Raw genomic sequence first — 14,509 nt, 5'->3', positions numbered from 1 at the left:
TTTAGAGTGTTTGTGTCATTTGCTTCTCTTTTTTTTTTTTCCTTTCCTTTCCTTCCTCCCCTCTCCCCCGTCTGTCCGTACATCTGTCAGTCACCATGTCTGACATAACTGTTATCTCTCTGAACGCACAGGGGCTGAATATTCCCGAGTAAAGAGGTCCTCCATTCTCCGCCTCCTATGGAAACGGAAAGCACAAGTGGCGTTCCTGCAGGAGACGCACTTTCGGGCGGACGGTATACAGAGGCTCACAGATTCCAACTACCCGGACGTGTACCACAGTTCCTTACCTAACCCAATGGCGGAACTAAATAGATATTCGCAACTGTCCAACTTTAAGTCCAAAGCTCTCAACATTTCGTTGCCGCACAATCTGGTCGACGATCTGCCAGAGTCCTTTCCATTCAAATGGGCAAGAGACTCCCTCAAATATCTAGGGGTGCAGCTCCCCGGGGACTTGTCGCGCCTTTACGCGGTGAACTTCCCTCCGTTGCTTCAACGGGTAAAAGGGGACTTGGACTCGTGGACTTCTGGTACCTTCACCTGGTTTGGGAGGTGCGCAATGTTCAAAATGAATATTTTGCCGCGGATCCTATACCTTTTTCAGGCCCTCCCGATACACATCCCACGCCCGTTTTTTCAATCTTTGTTGTCTCTCCTACACAAATTTATCTGGGCCGGGAAACCTGCGCGTATTGCCCGCTCCATGCTCTTTCGTACAAAGTGGGAAGGGGGTGTGGGTCTTCCAGACTTTATTTCCTACCATCATGCCTCCCACCTGGCACGAATCCTAGACTGGTGCAGACATAATGAGATTAAGGAATGGGTGTCTATGGAACAAGCATTCTTAACAGTCCCCCTGCAGACTTTACCATGGTTGGGTACCCAAATTCCCCTGGCAGCAAGGACACACCCGACGATCGGGCCCACCCTAACAGTTGCGGCACGGATATTCCCTAGGGCAGAGATCTCCCCGTCCCCCTCTCCCCGATCTTGGGTAACTCTGCCTTTCCGCCGGGGCGGGAAGGAGGCCCCCTTCCTGCAACGGCGGAGGGCAGGTCAGGGACGTGCTACACACTTCTTGCAGGAGGAGAGTTGGATGTCGGGAGCGCAGCTACAGTCCCTGACAGATCCTGTCTCCTTTTCTACATGGCAGGTCACCCAGCTACGACACTTCCTGGTGAGCTTACCCAACCCAGCGGCGTATGCACGTGATAACTCCCCGTTTGAACTACTTTGCACAGGCACGGGCACGGTGCGACACTCGCTGTCCAAACTATACAGGCTACTGTTTTCGCCCTCTAACCAGTGCATCCCTTCCTATCTGCTTAGCTGGGAACAGGATTTGGGGCTCTCATTCACTCCTGAACAGCGGGATCGTCTGTTCACTATGACACACAAGTCCTCAATGGCCAGTAGATATCAAGAGGCAGGGTTTAAAATTCTGTCACGCTGGTATAGAGTGCCTTCCAGATTGTATGCTATGTTCCCGGCGGTCTCACCTCTGTGCTGGAGATGTGGGAACCATGTGGGTACAATCTTACATTTTTTTGGGACTGTCCACTCTTGGCTGAATTTTGGTCTGAGGTGTGGCGCATTTCCTCTAAATTTACGGATTTTCCCCTTCCAAGATCACCAGACTTATTTCTGCTCCATCTGTGTGAGATACCTCTGTCCATGTATAAGCGCTCAGTCGTGCGCCACTTGGTGAACGGAGCGAGAGCGTGCGTACCGGCGTTGTGGAGACAGACCTGTCCCCCGTCGGTTGGCATGTGGTGTCACAAGATCCAGGAGATTATGAGAATGGAGGACCTCACAGCATCGATGAAATGGTCCCATTCATCCTTCCTCAAAACGTGGCGGGAATGGATCAGGTTTCAATCCCCCGAGGAATACAAGGTCATCATGGCCCCGGGTTCCCCTCCCTAGGCACAAGTAGGTCAGCTCCATGTCTATCCTTCCCCCTCCTTTCTCTTCTGTCCTTGTAATATTCTTTCCTTCCTCATTATTTCTCAGTACTACAAATGGAGTCTTATGCACCGCTGCCGGTACAGGGTGCATAGCTGCAGGTTTTGCACGACCATCCCGAGAGATAATGCACTTGTTTTTGTTCTCACTGAATTTCTGCACTTTATGTAACAGGCCTGAGGCCGATGTCAATACCATATTGATGTGTGTTCTGAAGATTTTTGTATGACTGCCTGTACATCTGTATACTACAAAATCAAAATAAAAGAATTTATAAAAAAAAAAAAGTGAAACGCGTATATTGTATAGATTCATTACACACAGAGTGATCTATTTCCAACATTTTTTTTATTTTAAATGTTAATGATTATGGCTAACAGTTAGTTAATGAAAACCCAAAATTTAGACTTTCAGAAAATTAGAATATTGGGTAAAAGTTGAAGATTGTAGCCTCATGGTGTCACACTCTAATCAGCGAATCAACACAAAACACCCGCAAAGGTTTCCTTAGGCTGGGTTCACACGAGCATGTTACGTCCGTAATGGACGGAACGTATTTCGGCCGCAGATCCCGGACCGAACACAGTGCAGGGAGCCGGGCTCCTAGCATCATAGTTATGTACGACGCTAGGAGTCCCTGCCTCTCCGTGGAACTACTGTCCCGTACTGAAAACATGATTACAGTACGGGACAGTTGTCCTGCAGCGAGGCAGGGACTCCTAGCGTCGTACATAACTATGATGCAAGGAGCCCGGCTCCCTGCAGTGTGTTCGTTCCGGGATCTGCGGCCGAAATACGTTCCATCCATTACGGACGTAACGTGCTCGTGTGAACCCAGCCTAAGGCTTTACAAGGACTGGTCTGTTGCTCAGTGGTCCAGTCGTGTTTTCAGAAGAAAGTAAATTTTGCATTTCATTTGGAAATCTCGGTCCCAGACTCTGAAGGAAGAGAGGAGAGGAGTCAATCCAAGTGTCTTGCGGTCCAGTGTGAAGTTTCCACAGTCAGTGATGGTTTGGGGGCCGTGTCATCTGCTGGTGTTGGTCCACTGTGTTATATCAAGTCCAGAGTCAGCGCAGCGTCTAGCAGGAAATTTTCGAGCACTTCATGCTTCCCTCTGCTGACAGCGTTATGGAGATGCTGATTTCATTTTCCAGCACTGCCAAAAGTACCAATACCTGGTGTAATAACCACAGTATCACTGCGCTTGATTGGCCAGCAATTTCGCCTGACCTAAACCCCATAGAGAATCTATGGGGTATTGTCAAGAGGAAGATGAGAGACACCAGACCCAACAATGCAGACGAGCTGAAGACCGCTATCAAAGCAACCTGGGCTTCCATAACACCTCAGCAGTGCCACAGGCTGATCACCTCCATGCCACGCCGCATTGATAACCCCTCAGCAGTGCCACAGGCTGATCGCCTCCATGCCACACCGCATTGATGCAGTAATTCATGCAAAAGGAGCCCCGACCAAATATTGAGGGCATATACTGGACATGCTTTTCAGTAGGCCAACATTTCAGTATTAAAAATCATTTTTGGAATTGGGCTTATATAATATTCTAATTTTCTGAGACAGTAAATTTTGAGTTTTCTTTAATTGTTAGGGTATGTTCACACGACCTATTTTCAGCCGTTTTTCGAGCTGTAAACGCCCCGAAAAACGGCTAAAAATACGGGGGCTGAATGCCTCCAAACATCTGCCCATTGATTTCAATGGGAAAAACGGCATTCCGTTCCAACGAGTTTTTTTTTTACGCGACTGTTTTTAAAAACACGCCTCGTAAAAACAATAACTTGTCACTCCTTGAGCCGTTTTTGGAGCCATCTCAATAGAAAAACAGCTCCAAAACGGCCATAAAAAACGCATCAAAAAACACCCAATGCTTTCAAAATGGCTGGAAATCAGAGGCTGTTTTCCCTTGAAAACAGCTCCGTATTTTACAGCCGTTTTTCGTTTGCCATGTGAACATAGCCATAATTTTGAACGTTGAAATAAAAAAAATGCTGGAAATAGATCAGTGTGTGTAATGAATCTATAGAATATATGAGTTTCACTTTTTGAATTGAATTACTGAAATAAATTAACTTTTTGATGATATTCTAATTCATTGAGAAGGACTAGTATGGTAAGTCCCCCCACCCACCAGTTGTCATGCCACATAGAGTAAACCAAATCACACGATATATGTATGACCAACTATCAGTGATATGCATATAGATGGCAGGTGTTTATTTATCATTTGTGTGGCTCATTACCAGCTCATGTACTTTACAACTGATCAGTGATATAGTGAAGGGGGAGGGCATTGTAAACATACCTTTTGTCTCGGCCACGCAAGTTCACTGACCGAGAAAACGATGTTTAATTCTCCTGGCACCGCGATTGCAAGTGCCAATAAGACAGGCACATGATGCGCAAGTGCTTCTGCACTGCACGCTGCCAACCCCGTCCCTCTGAATGATAGCTATAGGGGTGTCCTGATTGGCTGCTAGACAGAAGGTACATTTACAATGCCCTCCCCCTCCCCTATATAGTCTTGTCAGCAATTTTGATGCCTCAAGACTGCTGACAGATTCCCTTTGACAATTATATCAGGACAGTAAACAGATTAGACAGCAGAAACATATTTCCGATACAAATTACCCTGGTATCTGGCAGCTCCTCCAAATTAGGGATGTCACGATACCAGAATTTGGACTTCGATACCGATACTTCGTTTAGTATTGCGATTTCGATACCAAAACGATACTTTGCCAACAGTAATAAAAAAAAAGTTCTTCCATTTTCTGATGTGAAGCGCGAGGTGTGATGATGAATTTAACCTCCATGTGCCTCACATTAATAGTAATTAACCCTATTATTTTTCTCAGTCATAATGGGGTTAATTACTATTAATGTGAGGCACATGGAGGTTAAATTCATCACACCTCGTGCCTCACAATAAGTGAAAGAAGTTTTTATTTTATTTTTTTACAGCGTACATATCATAAATGATGCAAAAAAATAGTTGTGCAGGTTATTACGGCCGCGCCAATACCGAATATGTGCATGTTTTATGTTTTGAGACTTATTTTAAAGAGGCTCTGTCACCACATTATAAGTGGCCTATCTCCTAAATAATCTGATCGGCGCTGTAATGTAGATTACAGCCGTGTTTTTTATTTATAAAAACTATCATTTTTGATGGAGTTATGACCCATTTTAGATTTATGCTAATGAGTTTCTTAATGGACATCTGGACGTGTTTTACTTTTTGACCAAGTGGGCGTTGTGGAGAGAAGTGTATGACGCTGACCAATCAGTGTCATACACTGCTCTCCATTCATTTACACAGCACATAGTAATCTTATTACATCACTATGTGCAGCCACATACACACACTATAACGTTACTGCAGTGTCCTGACAGTGAATATACATCACCTCCGGTCAGGACGTGATGTCTATTCACAATCCTGACATTTCTGTAGCGTCTGTGTGATATTTACAGCAAGGCAAGAAAAATCATGCGAGATTACGATGTAACCTGTCATTTAAAACGAGATTACGCTTGCCTTGCTGTAAATATCACACAGACGCTACAGAAGTGTCAGGATTGTGAATAGACATCACGTACTGGTCCGTGAGTTCCCCCGCAAAGGGGCCCACTAAGTCTGTCGCCCAAGGGCCCACATAAACCTGGAGTCGGCCCTGTTCCAATCAATACACAGGTCAGCTACCAGCCGACGAACGTGCAAACGCTCATTCATCAACTGATCGCATCTTTTATGCGACCTAAAAAACTATCGCTAGTCGGCAGCACATCACTCTGTGTAAACAGGGGATGTGCTGCTGACATGATACAAATGCACGGGGACGAACGATCATAGTAACAATCGTTCGTCCCCAGACATTACCAACGATTGCTCCTTGTGAATGGAGCGAACAAGCGCTGATCTATATGCTGTATCGGCAATCGTTTTCACGGCCAGTATCGGGCCGTCTAAAAGGACCTTTACTCCTAATACAGAATAACATTCTCTAAAGCTGCACAAAACATTTGTTTCCTATCACCAATCTGTTCGTTCTTGATTTTCAGGAAATCCTTTCCTTATTATCAGTGATTATTGGCAGACTGCCTATAAAAAGTTTCAACTATTCAGTAAACACTTATTCTTAAAGAAGCACGCTGCTTTATTTTTTTTTATTGCACCCTCCAATTGTACATTGGTGTTTCAGTGGGGGGCTGTGTGCAGAAATACTTACCGATCCCCGCATCTTGTCATTTTTCGGGTCCAGCGCCGCTCACGTGATCACATTCTGACCTGGTCTGGAATCTCTGCTTTTCATAAAACCGGAAGTCAGGCTCTCAATGCATTCCTATGGTGCCTCGTTCTGGCTCCCAAAGGAATGCATTGAGAGCCTGACTTCCGGTTTATTCAAAAGCACAGTGACTCCAGACGAGTCAGGGGGGAGATCAAGTGAGCGGCGCTGGAACCGAAAAATACAAGATGCGGGGATCAATAAATATTTTTGCACACAGCACCCCACTGAAACACCAATGTACAAATGGAGGGTGCAATAAAAACAATAATGTGGAGTGCTCCTTTAACCCCTTCCCGTGATTGGGCGTAACTGTACGTCCGAAATCAAAGTGATTTCCCGCAGACGGGCGTACAGTTACGCCCTGCAGATAAAGCGAGCACAGGAGCTGTGCGCGCTTTATCTTCAGCGGCTGTCAGCTGTTATACACAGCTGACATGCCGCTGCGATGGCTGTTACCGCCGATCGCAGCCATTTAACCCCTTCAATGCGGCTGTCAATGACGTCCGCCGCATTGAAGTGGTTTACAGAGGGAGGGAGCTCCCTCTGTAACCCCCGGCCCCCCCCCCCGCGGTGGATCGCAGGTGGCGATTGTTGCTATGGCAACCAGGAAGCCGTTACTAGGCTTCCTGGTTGCCCAGGTACGGTAGCCTATTAGGTCCTGCCCGAGGCAGGACCTAATACGCTAACTGTCAAATGAAAAATGACAGTTGCGATGCACTGCACTACATAAGTAGTGCAGTGCATCGTACCGGGGGGGCACGACGGCAGAAGTCATCTCTGTCTAAGTGTCATACTGTCAAAGTGTCCTGGCAGTTATACATGGCACAGATCTAACATCCATCTCTCTTCTCTTCATACAGGTATATAATCCATTTCATTCCTGCATGAACCTCATCCCTGCTGTAGCTGCATTTCAAAAAGCTGAAACTTTTTTTTTATGGTATATAATCCATTTCATTCCTGCATGAACCTCATCCCTGCTGTAGCTGCATTTCAAAAAGCTGAAACTTTTATTTTATGGTATATAATCCATTTCATTCCTGCATGAACCTCATCCCTGCTGTAGCTGCATTTCAAAAAGCTGAAACTTTTATTTTATGGTATATAACTCTGCTTTCCTGTCTTGCTATATAGTCTAATGTTATCTCAAAGTTTTGTCAAAGTGTTTGATCGTCGTTAAGTTTTATGAGCATCCAGACCTGCTAGTTTGTTTGTTTATCTCTGCAGAGCTTTTCACCTCATGTGTCTAGTTGATTTGATTAATAGCTGAACGAGCTTAATTAGGCCTAGATCTGAGCATCTACTCCCCTATAAATTTAGATGTAGCATATGGGGAAGGCACTCGTGCAGGGGGGCACGACGGCAGAAGTCATCTCTGTCTAAGTGTCATACTGTCAAAGTGTCCTGGCAGTTATACATGGCAGTTAAGTGTCATACTGTCAAAGTGTCCTGGCAGTTATACATGGCAGTTAAGTGTCATACTGTCAAAGTGTCCTGGCAGTTATACATGGCAGTTAAGTGTCATACTGTCAAAGTGTCCTGGCAGTTATACATGGCAGTTAAGTGTCATACTGTCAAAGTGTCCTGGCAGTTATACATGGCAGTTAAGTGTCATACTGTCAAAGTGTCCTGGCAGTTATACATGGCAGTTAAGTGTCATACTGTCAAAGTGTCCTGGCAGTTATACATGGCAGTTGGACAGGGTCAGTGACAGGTAAGCTGCATTACCAAACCAGACAAACTAGCCCACGCTCTCAATATTAGATTTCTAACTATCTGTAAACAAACATGTTTGCCACCGCTCTCATCATTATAGCTGCACTTGGTTTTCAATCCTATCGCCCATTTAAGACTTGCCCAAAAACAGTCCACATCAGTCCCTCTCTCCTTGCCTCGCCTATGTACAGCTCCCATTCACTATTCACTTTCCTCAGTCAACTTAACCCATCTCATCCCACTGCCCAACATAAAAAACGCTCTCATAAATCACAGAACCATCTACTGTCTCTCTCCATTCTCCTGCTACTAGCTGCAGGGGACATCTCTCCCAACCCTGGCCCTCCCTTTTCTTCTGCCAAGCTCATCAAGATCAACCACTTACCTGCCACACATAGAAACCCTGCAAATCTTCTTGCCATTCCTTGTGTGTCTTCTCCTGTCTCTTTTAACTGTGCTCTCTGGAACTCTCGGTCCGTGTGCAACAAACTCACCTTTATTCATGACTTATTCCTTTCTAACTCTCTCAACCTTCTGGCTCTTACAGAAACATGGCTACACCTGTCTGACACTGCTTCCCCTGCTGCTCTATCTTATGGTGGTCTCCAGTTCTCTCATGCCCCCAGAACTGAGAACAGGCAGGGTGGAGGAGTAGGTATACTTCTTTCCCCACACTGCACTTTCCAGGTCATTCCCCCGGTCCCCTCACTCACATTTCCCTCTTTTGAAGTCCACACCCTCAGACTCTTTCACCCTTTTCCCCTCCGAGTGGCAGTTGTCTACCGCCCACCGGGCTCACCCCGCCAATTCCTGGATCATTTTGCTGCCTGGCTTCCACAATTTCTATCCTCTGAAACACCCACTCTCATCATGGGTGACTTCAACATCCCCATTGATAACCCAATCTCCTCATCTGCCTCCCAGTTTCTATCTTTAACCTCGTCCCTCGGTCTGTCACAACTTACTAACTCTCCTACACATGAAGACGGGCATTCACTTGACCTGGTCTTCTTCCGGCTCTGCTCAGTTTCTGACTTTATTAACTCTCCTCTCCCACTTTCTGACCACAATCTTCTCTCCTTTACTATCAAATATTCTCTGCCTCCTCAGGTCATCCCTACGTATCAGACATACAGAAATCTACATGCCATTAACACTGTGAAATTCATAGACAGTCTACAGTCCTCATTGTCCCCTATCTCTTCCCTCTCCTGTCCCAATCTGGCTGCCAAACTTTATAATAACACTCTCAAAAATGCATTGGATGAAGCAGCCCCCACTACACTCCGAACCACCCGACAAAGACGACGACAACCCTGGCACACGCCTCAATCCCGCTTTCTTCACCGGTGCTTGAGATGTGCCGAACGACTGTGGAGAAAATCGCATTTGGATGCAGATTTCCTCCATTACAAATTTATGCTCAAAACTTACAACTCTGCCCTTCACCGCGCCAAACAAGTCTACTTCACTTCTCTCATCTCCACACTATCTAATAATCCAAAACGCCTCTTTGATACTTTTCACTCCCTCCTTAGTCCTAAAGTGCAGACGCCAATCACAGATCTCAGTGCTGAAGACCTGGCCAATTATTTGAAAGTTAAAATTGACAACATCCGGCATGATATTATCTCCCAGTCCCCTAGTAACATCGATCCCCTTCCCCACCGCACTCCCTCTTCTTCACTCTCAGCATTTGACCCAATAACTGAAGAAGAAGTCTCGAGGCTCCTCTCTTCTTCTCGTCCTACTACCTGCCCTAGTGATCCTGTCCCCTCACACCTCCTCCAGTCCCTCTCCCCGGCTGTCACTAGTCACCTCACTAAAATATTTAACCTCTCTCTTTCCTCTGGTATCTTTCCCTCCGCTTTTAAACATGCCATTATAAACCCATTATTGAAAAAACCAAAACTTGACCCATCCAGCGCTGCCAACTACCGACCAGTCTCTAATCTGCCCTTCATCTCTAAACTCCTGGAACGCTTGGTCTACTCTCGCCTTATCCGCTATCTCTCTGCTAACTCCATTCTTGACCCCTTACAATCTGGTTTCCGCACTCTACACTCCACAGAAACTGCCCTTACTAAAGTCTCAAATGATCTCTTGGCGGCTAAATCGGACGGTAAATCCTCTCTCCTGATTCTTTTGGATCTCTCTGCAGCCTTTGACACTGTAGACCACAAACTCCTACTTAACATGCTCCACTCTATTGGCCTCAAGGACGCGGCTCTCTCTTGGTTTTCCTCCTATCTCTCTGACCGCTCATTCAGTGTGTCATTTGCTGGTTCCACCTCTTCTCCTCTTCCCCTTGATATCGGGGTTCCTCAGGGATCAGTCCTAGGTCCGCTCCTCTTTTCTCTCTACACAGCTCCTATTGGACAAACCATCAGCAGATTTGGCTTCCAGTACCATCTCTACGCTGATGACACCCAATTATATACCTCTTCCCGTGACATCACCCCTGCTCTAATACAGAACACCAGTGATTGTCTGTCCGCTGTCTCTAACATCATGTCCTCTCTCTATCTGAAACTGAATCTTTCTAAAACTGAGCTCCTTGTGTTCCCACCATCTACTAACCTCCCTAAACCTGATGTCTCCATCTCTGTGTGTGGCACTATCATCACTCCTAAGCAGCACGCCCGCTGTCTCGGGGTTATTTTTGACTCAGATCTTTCCTTTACTCCTCACATACAATCACTTTCACGCTCCTGTCATTTTCACCTCAAAAACATCTCCAGAATCCGCTCTTTTCTTACGGAGGAAACTGCCAAAACTCTCATTGTTGCTCTGATTCACTCTCGTCTTGACTACTGTAACTCATTACTAGTCGGTCTTCCCCTCACTAAACTCTCCCCTCTCCAATCTATCCTCAATGCAGCAGCCAGGCTCATCTTTATGACCAACCGCTACACCAACGCCTCTAATCTGTGCCAGTCACTGCACTGGTTGCCCATCCCCTTCCGAATAAAATTCAAACTTATTACTCTCACCCACAAAGCTCTCCACAGTGCTGCACCTCCTTACATCTCCTCCCTCATCTCTGTCTACCACCCTACTCGGACTCTACGTTCTGCCAACGACCTTAGATTAAAATCCTCCATAATCCGAACCTTCCACTACCGTCTCCAGGATTTCTCTCGTGCTGCACCCGTCCTCTGGAATGTGCTACCCCAGACAATCAGATTAATTCCCAATATCCACAGTTTTAAACGTGCCCTGAAAACACATCTATTTAGACAGGCCTATAACATTCCCTAATCTGACTCCTTTCCATGGCCCTCCATTTAGATTAGTCATCAGAATAAGATTCCCTCACACTCCTTCTCTTCATGTCCGTCATACACGGATACTGGCTGGTGACCGGCTCATGCAGCTTTATGTTACCACCGCATGTGTATAAAAATGGCCGGACTATTGTACAGAACAAACACTGTTACACTTTGTGTCTCCCTTATGTCCTCATAGATTGTAAGCTCTTGCGAGCAGGGTCCTCACTCCCCAGGTTTGAATTGTAAATGATCTTTGTCACTATGTAATGTCTGATATTGTTTGTTTCATGTTCCCTCTAAATTGTAAAGTGCTGCGTAATATGTTGGCGCTATATAAATAAAGATTATTATTATTATTATCAGAAGACCAGATCTTCAAGTCCCCAGGTCAGTGTAAAAAAAAAAGTAAAAAAAAAAATGTGAAAGAAAAATAAATAAATAAAAGTTAATAAATAATAAAAACAACTTGCCCTGTTTCCCTGATCAACTCCTTTATTATTAAAAAAACCTGAAAATATGAAAAAAAACTATACATAATAGGTATCGCCGCGTTCGGAACGGCCTGATCTATAAAAATATATCATTATTTTTACCACACGGTGAACACCGTAAATTTTTTTTATAAAAAACAATGACCGCATTTTTTTTTTTGGTCATCTTGTCTCAAAAAAAATGTAATAAAAAGTGATCAAAAACTAGCTGCCTGAGTTGGTGAACTGCTTCACGAAGCTCCAATTGTTATGTATGCTCCAATTTCTTATTTGTTCTGTGTATTGTTTAGTTATGTAAGTTAGGCAGATATGCAAAGTTATGTAACAATGTTTACAGGAATACCCGACAGGTGGGGTTAAAGGAAGGGAAGGATAGAGGAGATAGAGGAGATGAAGGAGGGCTGATAGCCCATGGGGAATAACTTCCAAGATCAAACCTAGTTTGCTGGGAAGCATTCACTATCACATGTTCATTTATACATTTTTTGTAATGTTTATTATTATGGCAATGCATTACTGTATGATTTGTGTTTTTTTTGTGTGGTGAAAAAATTCAATAAAAATATGTTTAAAAAAAAAAAGTGATCAAAAAGTCGCAAGTAACGCAAAATGGTACAAATAGAAACTACAGTTCGCCACGCATAAAACAAGCCCTCCCGCAGCGATATGAACGAAAAAATAAAAAAGTTACGGCTCTCAGAAAATGGCGACACTAAAACATGATTTTTTTAGAAAAGAGTATTATTATTGTGGGAACGTAGTGAAACGTAAAAAAACGATATCAATTTGGTGTCGCTGTAATCGTATCGCCCCGCAGAATAAAGTTAACATGTTGTTTATACTGCACGGTGACCACTGTAAAAAAAAAAAAAAAAAAAGAAACGTGCTGGAATGGCTGTTTTTTGGTTTCCTCATCTCCCAAAAAATCGAATAAATAGTGATAAAAAAAAATTGCATGTACCCCAAAATGGAACCAATAAAAATTACAGCTCGTTCCACAAAAAACACGCCCTCACACAGCTCCGTCAACGGAAAAATAACTTGTTATGACTCTCAAAACGCAATGATGCTAAATGACGGCCCAGACTCATTTTACGGTCCAGTAGAATTTCACTAAATACCCCACATCGTCATCTGCTGGACCCCACAGGTGGACCCCGTAGATGCAGCGGAGATGAGGAAACTTTAGGGCCTTGTGCGGCTTATAGGGCTAATGAAGAAGTCAAATATAAGGCAATACTGGAGCGCAGATATTTTGTATAATACCCTGTGCATAAAGGATTGGTTCAAAGCGTACCACACCAATCCATGGATTATTCATTCACCCCATTATTACATCATCCTATTATGACCTGATGTACTCCGCCCAGTTTACATATACCCTGATGTACTCCGCCCAGTTTACATATACCCTGATGTACTCCTCACATATTACATATACCATGATGTACTCCTCACAGCTTACATATACCCTGATGTACTCCGCACAGCTTACATATACCCTGATGTACTCCGCACAGCTTACATATACCCTGATGTACTCCGCACAGCTTACATATACCCTGATGTACTCCGCACAGATTACATATACCCTGATGTACTCCGCACAGATTACATATACCCTGATGTACTCCGCACAGATTACATACACCCTGATGTACTCCGCCCAGCTTACATATACCCTGATGTACCCGCACATATTACATATATCCTGATGTACTCCGCACAGCTTACATATACCCTGATGTACTCCGCCCAGCTTACATATACCCTGATGTACTCCGCCCAGCTTACATATACCCTGATGTACTCCGCCCAGCTTACATATACCCTGATGTACCCGCACATATTACATATACCCTGATGTACTCCGCCCAGCTTACATATATACCCTTGATGTACTCCGCCCAGCTCACATATGCCCCCACATTATAAGCTGAAATACCACTAATACACCAAGCAAAATCTGCGCTTCAAAAGCCAAATGGTGGTCCAACTGAGCCTGGCAGTGAGCCCAAACGGCAATTTATGACCACATATGGGGTATTCTGGAGAACCCGCTTAACAATTTATGGGATGTGTGTGGTACAAGCTGGGCACAACACATTGGGCACTGAAATGGCATATTTGTTGAAAACAGCCATTTTCAATCTGCAATATCTATTGTTTACTCATTTTTGCAAAACACTTGTGCGGTCAAAATGCTCACTACACCCCTAGATCAATTCTTTGAGGTATCTAGTTTCCAAAATGGGGTAATTTTTCGGGGGGTACCACTGTACTGGTACTATAGCTCAATGCAACATGGTGTCAAAAAACAAATCTTATAAAATCTCCACTCCAAATACTAAATGGCGCTCCTTCCCTTTAGACCCTTGCTGTATGTCCAAATAGCAGTTTATGACCACGTGTGGGGTATTTCCCTACTCTGAAGAAGTTGCTTTACAAATGTTACGGTGCTTTTTCTCCTTTATTTGTTGAGAAAATGAAAAATGTTTAACTAATGCTACGTCTTATTGGAAAATAATGTAATTTTTCATTTTCACTGCCCATTTCTAATAAAATCTATGAGACACCTGTGGGGTCAAAATGCTCACTACACCCCTAGATGAATTCCTCAAAGGGTGTAGTTTGCCAATTGGAGTCACTTTTGGGGAGTTTCCACTCTACTGCTACCTAAGGGGCTTTGCAAAAGCGACATGGCGCAGAAAAACCAATCCAGCAAAATCTGCTCTCCAAAAGCCAAATGGCGCTC

The 14,509-nt window shown here is 44.5% G+C and overlaps 1 protein-coding gene across 1 annotated transcript in view; it reads right to left on the bottom strand.

Annotated features, from left to right (window-relative positions):
• HSPA5 (heat shock protein family A (Hsp70) member 5) overlaps positions 1-6,279 on the bottom strand; it is a 39,311-nt gene extending 33,032 nt beyond the window's left edge. The window contains exon 1 of the mRNA XM_075835490.1: positions 6,216-6,279. Within this exon, the coding sequence (XP_075691605.1) occupies positions 6,216-6,227 (12 nt within the window). The 5' untranslated portion in view covers positions 6,228-6,279. The remainder of the gene's footprint in view (positions 1-6,215) is intronic.
• Between the last annotated feature and the right edge of the window lie 8,230 nt (positions 6,280-14,509).

This window comes from Rhinoderma darwinii, chromosome 8 (genome assembly GCF_050947455.1).
Source record: "Rhinoderma darwinii isolate aRhiDar2 chromosome 8, aRhiDar2.hap1, whole genome shotgun sequence".
Classification (NCBI taxonomy): domain Eukaryota; kingdom Metazoa; phylum Chordata; class Amphibia; order Anura; family Rhinodermatidae; genus Rhinoderma; species Rhinoderma darwinii.
Note: the sequence above shows the minus strand (reverse complement) of the source record. Positions and strands in the feature narration are given on the sequence as shown.